At 36.0% G+C, this 13211-nt stretch overlaps 1 protein-coding gene across 1 annotated transcript in view; it reads right to left on the bottom strand.

The window, feature by feature from the left end:
- The window catches only part of LOC136840252 (mitogen-activated protein kinase kinase kinase 7-like), a 388562-nt gene that overhangs the window by 280990 nt on the left and 94361 nt on the right, over positions 1–13211 (bottom strand). The window contains 1 exon segment of the mRNA XM_067106882.1: positions 6000–6130. Coding sequence (XP_066962983.1) covers positions 6000–6130 — 131 coding nt within the window.

Raw genomic sequence — 13211 nt, 5'->3', positions numbered from 1 at the left:
CTTACGTGTTTAGCCTAAGTTTCGTGTATAGTTTTAAGGTTGTATTTGCAATTATCTTATGCACATTTTCATGTTTCAATTTGCTTTAAGTAATTTTAAGATTTTTGGGGCCTTTTTCCCGTCGACCGGGACTTCCCCATGTTTCATAGTATTAAGTTTTTGCCTTAGATTTGTGCCTTAGATTTAGTATTCTTGCTACATAAAAGAGATTCCTTGATTAAAATTATTTTCGTAAAATTTTTGCTTTTTCTTCAGATTACCCCCTTTTTTCCTTGTAGTTGCAGCCTTGGCATGATTCTCTATCACTATTTCACCGGCTGACACGGGACTGAACTCAGAAAGGGATTTTGACAAAGGAAAAATCTATTTCTGAGGAAGGTCCCGTGTCACCAATGACCCTCCCTAGCTCACCTAGTACTCCCCTACTTGCATGCCAAGTCTGGGGTTAGTGCTAGCATGGAATGAGTAGGTGGCGCTGGTGTCGCCGTCCTGGCGGGGTGTTGAGTGTGGGGGCTGTAACGGCTCACCGCTCTATTCGGGGTTTTGATAGGAGAGATCTTTCAGTATGTTTCGTGGTAGTGGTATTTCACTCACCCTTCTTTATACCGACGTCTTCCTAGAAGACATTTCGACTGGGGTAGTAACCCCAGCTTTCCTGAAAGCTCTTTTTCTCTGGTATATCTAGCATTATTATACCTAGAAATTCGTGCTGTAATGGAATTTCACCGGGTGACACGGGACCTTCCTCAGAAATAGATTTTTCCTTTGTCAAAATCCCTTTTTAGTAAGGTAATTTATTTCCCTTGAGGGGTCATCAAGTTCAGGACAAATGACCAGCCATGGTTTGATGATTTAAGTAGGCGAGCTTACCACGACAAACAGACCAAATTCAACACATGGAGGAGAAATCGGCCACACGAAAATTACACCATTTTTGTTGAGTCTCACCATGCTGCGAATAGTATTTACCATATATCTGAGAGAAATTACAATAATTCCTTAAAGAGGAAACTTGAAGGAATTACTCAACTTCATCTGTGGTAGACCAAATTGGCATACTCTATCTTTGGGTCAGGATCATCTTCCATTCTACCACTACTGAAAGAAGACAGTAGATTGGTTACTGGCCACAAGGAAAAGGCTGAACTGCTTCATCGAGCTTTTGAAGCTAAGAAATCAGCTGAGGATGTCCCTTTCCCCGATACTTATCATCCTGAACCTATTCTCACAAAATTTGCGCTTTGCCCTGGAGATGTTAAGAAAATTATTTATAATCTTGATAGCTGGGGTGGAAAAGATCCTGATGGCTTCTTCTCTTTGTTATTTAAAAAGGTTTCTAGTGTGTTGTCCCCGAAGATTAGTAGATTCTATAAATTTTTAGGCCAATTTCTATTCTGCTGCCCCTAGTTTCAATTGTGACCTAAAGTAGATTATTGAATGACGTAAGAAGTGGGGTATGGGGCTGACCTCCAGTAAAATGAAAACACCGTTGATTGTAGATCTCATACAGATTTTCCACCCCATCTTCCCCTTCAAGTGAATGGGACCCTGCTGAATGTGTCTGAAGCTTTAACTATACTGTATTTGGTGTAACTTTTGACTCACATCTTACTTTTGAGAAACATCTAATAAAGTGTCAGCAAATGCTGCACAGAAGTTAGGTATTGTACACAAGGCCTCAGATACTCATAACAATGCTAAAATCAATGCAACCTGTTTTAGGTCCTTTGTCCTTTCTTTACTAGAATATTGTTCTCTGGTGTGGATGTCTGCCTCTGCCAGAGATTTATCTCTTTTAGATAGAGTGGTTTGTGTTGGTAGGTTTCTGTTTCCTAACATTAGCAGTTATAACTTGGATCATCAACAGAGGGTCTCTTGTTTGTCAGTTTTTCATAAGTTGTATTTTAACAAAGATCTTTCACATTCACAATTGATTCCTAATCCTCTTTTCCTGCCAAGAGCAACCACATTTGCTGAACAGAAGCACCAATATGCAATAGCATGCCTTGCTGTTGAACTTCTTAGTTCCAGAGGTCCTTTAAGCCTAACACTGTTGGACTGTGGAACATTCTCCCTGTGGATGTTGTGCAATTAGAACCTCAAAGTCCAAGCAAAGATACTACACATTACTTCCCTAAAACAATTCTCCTTGTATACTGACAATTTACTTACAGTTTTGTCTATTCATTTATTAATTTAATTTTTTTTCTAATAACTGATCTCTTTTTTTCCTGTCTTTCCTATTACCTTACACTGCTTCTTTCAAATGAACACCATACTCTTTGTAAGCTAGAATTTCAAGTTAGTGGCCCCCATGGGCCTCTTATATATGAATAGGATCCATCTTCTGAATAACAACAACAACAACAACAACAACAACAACAACAACAACAACAACAACAACAACAACAACAATAATAATAATAATAATAATAATAATAATAATAATAATAATAATAATAATAATAATAATAATAATAGAGAAAAATGAGCTGAGAGCTTATGTAACAAGTGCCAACCAAAATCCAAAACCTAATAAAGCAATATTAAATACAGAATGTACAGACTAATAACTAGATAAGAAAAACTGTACATATCTTACAACTTACTCCCCAAAAAATCTTCCAACAGGAGTGATTTCCAATTACTACTTTGAGGTTAATCTGGCTTTCATGATGACTAGTGCTTTATCTTCAACTTGTTAGGTGTTTAATGAGGCTAACATTATTTATATTTCAAATGAAAACATTGTAAGTTTTTTGGAAACTTCTGGAAAAGAAGGGCAAAGTTAAGAAACACCACATCTTATTAGTGATGCATTTTGTTGCTCCTTCATATAACATTCTCAAACTTAAAAAGAGACATTAAATTTTCATAGTCAAAAGAATATACAATCTTTGGCAAAACTGAGCAATGGAGTTAATACAAAAAAATTCATAAAATATTTAGTTACAATAATTTATAGAATTACTTTGTTAAAAAAATTACTGAACAGTTATGTAAAACTAGGGACACAATGAACTGGCTAGGTTAAAATTTGGTTTTTTAAAAAATATTATGATCGAATTAAAACTTCTCATGAAGGATTCTTCATGAATTTCACCGAAATTTTTTAGTCCTTTATCCGTTACATTCCTCTATATTCTGTAATGTTGGTGATTTGGTTGGCTTGGACAGCCAGCAACCTATGCAAGAAGAAATGCCAGAATGCCCCAAAAATTCAGTCTGAACTGACCTCTTAGACTCGCCAATATAGTTGGCACTACATGCATCGCATTTGTAAATAGGGCCGATGCTAGACAGGAGATCTTTAGGTAGTTTATCCTAATGGTTAAAAAATGCTTGTATAGTACAGTTGATGGTTACAATGACCTTGGGGTTAATACAAGGAAAAAATATATGTATTAAAAATGTTTAATTCTCTTGCAACATATTTATATCATGAATCATTTACACATGGCAGGGTTTCAATACAGGTACATAGGAATTTTACCAACCTTTAGAATGTTTATTTTGTTATTTTCAATGAGATTCATTTATGCACTGTTCTATTTCTTACTATAAGCATTATGGTCTTAGGAAAAAGCTCAAAAGGAATTTCATTTCTGAGTCAAATGATTACCAAAAGCTGCAGAGTATAAGCTCAGTGTGATGAAGCCCTAATGTTATTTATTTTAAAATTAGGGATATTGGGAAAAATGCTCTTTATATTACTTATTACCTTTCAAAATAATTTTTTGTATATTGTTTGCTGTTTTAGATGGTAAAACATGTGTTCAAAGTACAACATAATGGATTTCTTATAGTGCCTAAACAGTGTAAGACAGAAATTTCATTACTGGGGCGGGTGGGTTAGACTTAAACCAGAACAACAATTACAAGTTTATATGCAACTACTCCAACTGCATGCCCAGCAGCAGAGAAAATTTTTTTTTTTTTTGTCTGGGAATGAACTACTGCTTTCCCCTGTTTAAGTACCCTAAAAAATCAATTTGACTCAAATAAAATTCCTTTTAAGCTGTTTCATAAACAATGTTCATCATAATAACATAATATATATAAACAGTGCAATTCCTAAGTAAATATATCAATGAAAATAGCAAATTAGCAAACCAAAGGTTGATAAACTGACTATGCATTTCAAACTGCTATACTGTATATATGTATGATCTATGTAAATATGTTGCAAGAGAATTAAATGAAACATTTTTAAACAGTTTTATCCATATTAACCCCAAGATCATTTTTCCAACAATTATACAACCTTTGTTGAATTATGAGGATACTCTACTTTCAGATATCTTGTCTGGCATCGTCAACTATACTGGCCAGTCTAAGAGGTCAGTCCAGACAGGATATCTATAGCATTATAGTATTTTTCCTAGCGCTGGTTGCTGTCTGGCCAAACCAACCAAATCACTAACATTACAGCATATAGAAGAAAGTAACACTCGCAGAACACTAAAAAATTTCAGTGTTCTTGGTTCTTTTAATGAATTCTTATTTAGAAATTTTCAGTTGATCAAAATATTTTTTGAAAAGTAAATCTTAACCTCGACAGTTCATCTTCATCATCTCCCCCTGTTTTTACTGTTCACTGATTAGTGTTTTGTTTTAAATACTCAGCAATTTTATATATTACTGTAAATACAAGTAACTTTAAAGACTATCAATTTGCTTTGTTATCAACTCCTTACTCACTTTTGCCATTCAATAATTATTGTATATTCTTATAACTTTGAAAACTGTAATGTCTCTTTAGGCTTGAGAATGTTGTCATGAAGGAACAACAAAATGGGTTGCTTATAGAATGTGGTGCTTTTTAACATACACTCTTCTTGTACTCCTGCTATGAATTAAATACCATACTGTAATTTCAGCCAACTACATTTAGCATGCATGGAATAGTCTATACACTTTTTCACATTTGGTCCTAAGGGCATAGATTTCTTCACTGTCAAGCACTTACTCTAATCATTATGAACTTTACACATGAATAAAACCATATCAAGATTTGCTACTTCAAACCCTTACTCTCATCATTTGACATGAAAGAATATATATAAAAAAAAATTGATTTAATACTTACTCCTGATAGCTGATGCATTAGGAAAATAAAAGGAACTTTTAACTTTCCAGGTAATTTCATCAAAGTTGAAAACTGACTTCATTAGATGCATAAGACTTCTGATTCTTTATTGCAGAAAACATATCTTTGTGGCATGAATCACTAATGGCATGAAAAGTATCTACAATTTATTTTCTGCAATGTATACAAAAAATGTATTGCCTAATAATGAACTGTACTGTATTTTGTACATCATAAGATCTATCAGTATCATGAAACAGACATCTAAAATTTAGGAAACATTTTCTTCCAAGTAGAAAGTTCTCTGTAAACTGCTATTCATTCTACATTTTCCACAAGAACCACATTCATAGTGTGTATCATCAGATGAGCATGACAATAAAATTATTCAAAATGTTTACATGCCATTTAGGTAACTGATCTTTACATCATCCAGTCATCAATATGCTATAAAATATAGAGTTATCAAAATTCCTGCAACATAATTACCTGTTGTATGCTTCCCTGAGGCATAAAAAACAGATAGTGTATTATATTTCTTCGCCTTTAGTCTTTGATGTAGGAAATTAATATGAAATTACATTTATGCAAAGATAATTCAGTTCTAAATTTGCCTTATTTTATGTGAAAAGACAACACTTTCACAATAATTTTGGAAATCTAAAATTACAGGGTGTTACCAATAATCAAAATATACCCTGTTCCAAAAATCAAAATATAACACTTAAGAGTGAAATACTTCCAATTTTTTAGAAAAAACATGAATTTTCTGATACTAAACTTTCTATGCAAATATTAAAAATTGTCTTTAAAAAATAAATTAAAATTCTTTTCCAAGTCTCAACTAGAACGTGGAAAAGTTTCTGATTACCTTCAACAGGTAGAAAAATTATAAAAATATGGTCCTTACCAGTCATTGAGTCGTCTGACGGTGGGTTGTTGATGGGTTCATCAGCACCTTTTAGAAATCTACAAATAATTGAGACTTTTTCTACAACCTCTTCCATACGAGGTCTACGAGCATGATTATGGTCCCAGCATCTGCAATAAGAGAAGAATATCAATATGCCAGAGACCTTAACACGTTTCCTGCAACAGCCACAATGGCTGGAATGCTGGTACTGCGACAGTAGTAAAACTGCTCTATTGTCAGTACCAAACGAGACAACAAGGGGAGAGGTTGTTCATGCTTGTCTCTCACAAGATAGACTTTGTTGAGGTAAGAAAACCGTGACCCACCAGTGGGTCCCATCGCATCTGAATGAAAATTTTATTACTGAAGTGCGATGGGATTCGGGAGTGTCCCCCAATAAGGGCCCACTTGAATTTTTTTAATTGTAGCTAACCACTCTGTATCTATGAGACCTGCTATCATGTAATAAATATTTATATATAATTTACGTATTTGAGGGTTTGGTTAGGGTTTCCTTTTCTTTCTTTTTTGATTTATATGTAATTTATATATTTGAGGGTTTGTAAGGTTTCCTTTTCTGTTTTTTTTTTTCTTAGGCAGTGAATGACCTAATATGACCCATAGTTTTGAATCTTTTCTAAATTTCTATAAATCAATCAGTAATTTTATATATTGTTTTACCTTAGTATCAAAACTTTTACACAGCATATCATCTTTGCAGGTGTTACAATGTTGGCTTCAACTTTTATGGAAGTAAAAAAATCTGATAGAAATGAAAGCTCAATTTGAAGAAGAACTGTCTTCTGAAGAAGACACTTCTGATGATGAATATATTTATTCAGAAACAGGAAGCAGTTCATCATGAAGAGTCTCTCCATGATGATTCTGAAAAATGAAATCACTGAAGAAGAGCAAGAAAATGAGGAAGAAAATGAGGAAGAAATTTTGAATGAAGACACAAGTCCACCAAATGCCGAGTGGATAAAAGTGACTAAGCTCCGACAACATGGATTTACTGGGAAAGAAGAACTTTTGTTTAACTGTGCATCCATCGTCTACAGATAACCAAATTTGGCCTATTGATGTTTACAAACAAATAATTACTGATGATATTATAAATCTAATTGTTCAAGAAACCAATCGATATGCTGAGCAGAAAATTTCTTGTTACTGTAACAAGAAGATCGAAATTACGGCAGTGGGTTCCTACAAATAACGAAGAAATTGAAAAGTTTATTGGACTTATCATTTACATGGGATTGGTTCCATTCCTGAGATCCAATTATATTGGTCAAAAAGCATCCTTTATAAGAATGAAATTGTTCCAAAAACAATGAGTAGAGACCGCTTCTCTTGCTCTTGCAAATGTTACATTTTGCAACAATGAAGAACCTAATGGGAAGAGATTGGAAAATAAGAAAATTACTAGATATGATTTTGGTGCAGTATCAATCAATCTATAAATCAGGATCTGATGTTATAATTGATGAGAGTATGGTGCCTTTCAGAGGCCGTGTCATTTCAGACAGTACATCCCTGGAAAGAGCCATAAGTATGGATGCAAACTGTTCAAACTTTGCATTCCTGATGGATACACTCTAAACATGGAGTTATATACTGGTGTAGGAGTAGCTACTCCACCTCTAAGTAAGACTGAATCTCTTGTAGTAAGACTCCTTGCAAATCATATGGATATGGGAGTGACTTTGTTTGCAGATAATTACTATATCTCCAGTTTCTTAGGGAGAGTATCTTCTTCAGCGGAAGACTTACCTATGTGGCACAGTAAGAGTCAATAGAAAGTATCTTCCAAAGTCAGTTACAAAAGCAAAACTAAAGAGAGGTGAAATTAAAGCCTCAGAAAATAAGAATTGAGTGAAAGTATTCAATTGGAAAGATAAAAGATATGTTGTGACTCTATCAACAGTTCCAGAACATGATGCTACTCTAATCAACACAGGTAAAGTCACAAGGACTGGTTTACCTATCAAGAAACCTCAAAGTGTGTTAGACTATAATAAGTGCAAGAAAGGAGTTGATTTATCAGATCAAATGTCATCATATTATTCACCTCTGAAGAAGTCAAGAAAATGGTACAGAAAAGTAGCATTAGAATTTATTGCTGGTACTTCTATAGTGAATGCTTGGGTACTTTACAATAAGTACTTTGCTGTCAAGAAAATGTCATTACGTGCATTCAAGGAATCTATTGTCTTATACTATACTAGTGGTATCATGAAGGAAAAAAAAACAAACCAGGAAAATCAAGTATGAATATTTCAGGAAAATCTTCACATTGTCTCAAAGAAGCAGAAGGACAGAAAAGAAAAACAAGGAAACGATGCAGAGGCTGCTATGAAAATGTTAGCAGCAAATGAAGGATCAAAGTGGCCAAAATCAAGTCAAGAAAGGTTTCCACATATTGTGACTCAGATGATGGCACTCCATATCTATGTTTATCATGTTTCAATCTCAAACATAACTAGTGATATGATTTTCATTGGCAAATGGAATGGAAAACTAATTTTCTTATATACTGAATGTCAGACAAATTTTCTTTGCAATTATTTCAATAAAACTTAGTTTTCTTATTTTTTTTGTATAATTCAACCCTTTGATAGCAATACTGATCTACTAAAATAATAAATGCAATTAAAAGTTTATGTTTTTTTTATAAATAAAAAAAAAAATTTATTCTATTGGGACCCACCGGTGGGTCACATTGCAGCAAATGAGAGAACAGTGTGACCCACTGGTGGGTCCCATCGTTGGAAACGTGTTAAGGACTGCATTTCAACAAGTACATATTCCTTCAAAGTTGACATTAGCAGGTAAACTTCACATTAACTAACTATCAGACCCAACAAGCGATAATCAAAACTGAATATGCAACTGATAAAGATTTAACATTTCTATTTTTCCTGGAACTTTTAAGTGTAAAAACCAAAATACTATAGATGAAAATAGTTTTTAATAAAGCCTTATCATCTATTATCAAAGGGTTTCCGGATACAGTATATCTCTAATAAAGGTGGACATTCAGTAATCCTAATACCATGATCCAGTTTCTTTACCAATCCAGCACAGATTGCAAATTTCCCAGGTCACTGCACATTGTTTTGTTACGCAAGATCTATTTTCCAGCATATATTTTTAGTGTATACAAGTGATATGGTTGTTGGCCTGGAAAACAAGATTGTTCAGTATGCTGATGATGCAACACTTGTGGGCATGGGCGTAGTAAAGTCTCAACTTATGAGAAATGAAGCTGCCCTCAGCCTCAATCAGGACATGGACCAGATCAGAGAATGGAGTACAGTAGTCGGTGGGGTATGAGGCTGAACTCCAGTAAAACAAAAACACTATTGATTAGCAGATATTATACAGATTTCCCACCTCACCCTCCCCTTCATTGGATGGAACACTGAATGAATCTGAAGCTTTAACTATTTTAAGTGTAACTTTTGATTCATATCTAACTTTTGAGAAATGTCTGATGAAAGTTTCAGCAATTATCATATGAAAGTTAGGTATTGTTCATAAGGCCTCGTATATTTGTAACAGTGATAAAATCAATGCAACCTGTTTTCAGTCATTTGTGCTTCCTTTACTATAATACTGTTCTCTGGTGTCGATGCCTGCTTCTGTCAGAGATTTATCTCTTTTAGATAGGATGGTTCGTGGTGGTAGGGTTCTGTTTCTTAATAGTAGCTGTTATGACTTGGATCATCGATGGATGGTCTCTTGTTTGTCACTTTTTCATATTTTGTATTTTAACAAAGATCTTTCACATTCATCAATATTCTTTACACAACTGTGAATGTTGTAACTCTTCCAGAAGCCACGTATGGTCACATCTGCATCATTTATCTCCTTTAATGCTTGCCTATTTGTACAGCGAGTGTAGTATTTTTTGAAATTTGCTATTACATCCTGATCCATTGGCTGAATGAGTGAAGTTGCGTTAGGGGGTTAAATAACAACTTGAACATCCAGACAGAAATCATCTAAGTGCAGTAGGCGACCAGGGGCACTATCCAAAATTAAGACAATCTTGAGAGAAGTGTTATTCTCTCTGCAGTACAGCTTGACTTCGGGGATAAAGGGATGAAAAAACCAGTCCTCAATTACAGCAAGAGTTACCCAGGCTTTCTTAACGGACATCCTGATTACGGGTAGAGAGCTTTTTGTGATATTTTCTAGTGCCCACGGATTTCCTGCACAATACACAATGAGAGGTTTTAGCTTCATGTCTCCCAAACAATTACCACCCAGAAGTAATGTTAGCCTAACCTTTGCTGTCTTAAATCCAGGCATTGTCTTCTCTTCACAGCTGATATATGTTTTTCTGGCATTTTTTCCAGAAAAGGCCTGTCTCGTCTATATTAAAAATTTGCTGAGGGATATAATCTTCCGTATCAATTATTTCCTTGAGCATCCTGGGAAGTTTTTCGGCTGCTACTTTGTTGGCACTCGCTGACTCACTTCTTACGGACACGTGATGCAAGCTGGCTCATTTTTTGAAGCAATGAAACCATCCATGACTTGCAGCAAATGCTTCAACTTTAGCACTTTCACCAGCAATAGCCTTCAAGTCGTCAAAAAGGCTTTTAGCCTTTTCTTGAATGAGCATGAGGCTAAGTGGTACACATCTTTGTCTCTGGTGTTCCATCCAGATACCCAAGAGTTTTTCCATTCCTTCTATCCCCCACCCTCCCCCTTCTCTTACTTATAATTGTTGACTGCATTGGCACAGCACTTTTTACGTGTTCCATAATTTTGTCTGTTCTTCAAAATTATGCCTACAGTCAAGCAGTTCATATTATAAAGGCGCCCTATATCAAGCATCTTTTCACCACTTTCTAAATTCTTTATTATTGCCACTTTAGTTTCAATTGAGATGGCCTGCTGCTTTTTAACACTACCACTTTCATCACTGGCCTTGCGCTTGCCATTAGCCATGATAGATAACGGATGTGGTAAAATCAGACAAATGAATCACTGCACAGGAGATAAAATCTCAGCGCTAGCATAGGTAGAAAGAATCCGGAATGCTTATTGGCATCAGCTACAGTGCTGTTCGGCGTCGGTAACAGCAGAAATTATATCTAAGTCGAGGCAGGGCCTCACAACAAAGTTTACTCTTGCGGATAGTGGACTGGAGTGCGCCGAACAAAAATTGAATTTACAAGCACGGATGTTCGTATCTCTGAAAGTTCATAAGTTGAAAGTTCATAAGTAGAGGAGCCTTATTTATACCGACTATAACAAAATACATCACCCTATCATCATGAAACAGTTGTCTTAGCAAATTCCAAAGGTAAAAACAAAGAAGAAACGAACTAATTAATGAAGAAATTCTCATCTGAACAAATAAAAAAAAGGAAATACTGTACATATTGACACAGGTCCTTGCCATCAGTTACTGCGCATGTGAGGATGGGGAAGTCGTTCTCGGCTACAGAAAACAAAGCTTTACTTATCTAATGTTGCAAGTTAATCATATGCCTGACGTTTGGAAAACCTGGATTGCTTGGGCAAAAAATTACCATTAACCCATAAAGTACGTGAAGGAAAACCTGAAGGAATTGATAAAAAACAATTTCATTCAATTTGCCTGCATTTGATGTTTGGTTTGATCTGTGGTGAGAATTGTAAGGCGGAGCCGGGCCAACGTCAGGTTCAGAGACAAGGTGTCTCTAATTCCGTCAATTTTGAAAAAGAGACTCCGGCCTTGGACAACAGTCAAGAGCTTATCGAATTCAGTACCACTCCAATTTCCCCCTCCGGCATTAGTGATTCACACCGATGCTTCCTTAAGCGGGTGGGGAGGATACTCTCAACACAAGAAAGTTCAGGGGACATGGTCCACTATGTTCCGCCAGTTTCAATGTTCTGGAAGCAATGGCAGTCTTTCTAACCTTGAAGAAGCTACGTCCAAACAGTCTGATCCATATCAGACTGGTCCTGGACAGCGCAGTGGTGGTGCATTGTATAAACAGGGGAGGTTCCAAGTCGAGCCGGATCAACCAGGTTATGATAGCAATATTCTCCTTAGCAAACAAACACCGGTGGCATCTGTCTGCTACTCATCTGGCAGGAGTTCGGAATGTCATTGCAGATTCCCTATCCAGGACAACTCCGCTGGAGTCGGAATGGTCCTTGGACAAAACATCATTCGAATGGATTTGCAGTCAGGTCCCAGGTCTCGAAGTAGATCTCTTTGCAACAGAATGCAACCACAAACTTCCCTGTTATGTGGCTCCCAACCTGGACCCTCTGGCTCACTCCACAGATGCAATGTCGATAGATTGGAAAAAGTGGCGGAGGATCTATCTGTTCCCTCCAGTAAACCTGTTAATGAAAGTCCTTCACAAGCTCAGGACATTCAAAGGTCAGGTGGCTCTGGTAGCTCCCAATTGGCCAAAGAGCAACTGGTTCCCGCTTCTTCTAGAGCTGAAGCTTCGGTGCTTACAGATCCCCAATCCAAAACTGACACAAATAGTACAAACTCAGACTGAGTCAGCTTCCTCAAGAGTTCAGAATGCCCTGGCTTTATGGATTTCATGAAGTTTGCAGCTCAGAAAGATGCTAATATTGACCCTATTAACACTTTGTTCCTAGAATCAGACAAAAGGGAATCCACTCTCAGACAATATGACTCAGCAGTTAAGAAATTAGCACTCTTCTTAAAAGAATCTGAAGCAACTATAATGACCACGAACCTAGCAATCTCATTTTTAGGTCATTATTTGAAAAAGGTCTTGCCTCAAAGTACCATTACTACAGCCAAATCAGCTTTGAAAAGATATTTTTACATGGATTTAATATCAATTTAATGGATTCTTATTTTTTCCTCAATCCCTAGAGCATGTGCTCGTTTGAGACCAGTAACCCCGTCCACACACAGTTTCCTGGTTCTTAAATGACGTCCTTAAATTAGCATCAGAAACTGATAATCAGAATTGTTCATTCTTAAGTTTACTGAGGAAGACCTTATTCTTAATTAGTTTAGCTTCAGGTGCTAGAATTTCGAACTGTCTGCCCTGTCTAGAGAGCCCAATCATATTGATTTCCTTCCATCAGATGAAGTGTTGCTAGCCCCTCATCTTAAGTTTCTAGCTAAGAATGAAGATCCTCGAGATAGATGGTCTCCCTGGAAGGTCGTTTCCCCTCCCACAAGACCTATCACTATGTCCGGTCTTTACT

This window comes from Macrobrachium rosenbergii, chromosome 7, assembly GCF_040412425.1.
Source record: "Macrobrachium rosenbergii isolate ZJJX-2024 chromosome 7, ASM4041242v1, whole genome shotgun sequence".
NCBI classification, from domain to species: Eukaryota; Metazoa; Arthropoda; class Malacostraca; order Decapoda; family Palaemonidae; genus Macrobrachium; species Macrobrachium rosenbergii.
This window is presented reverse-complemented; position numbering and strand designations above follow the sequence as displayed.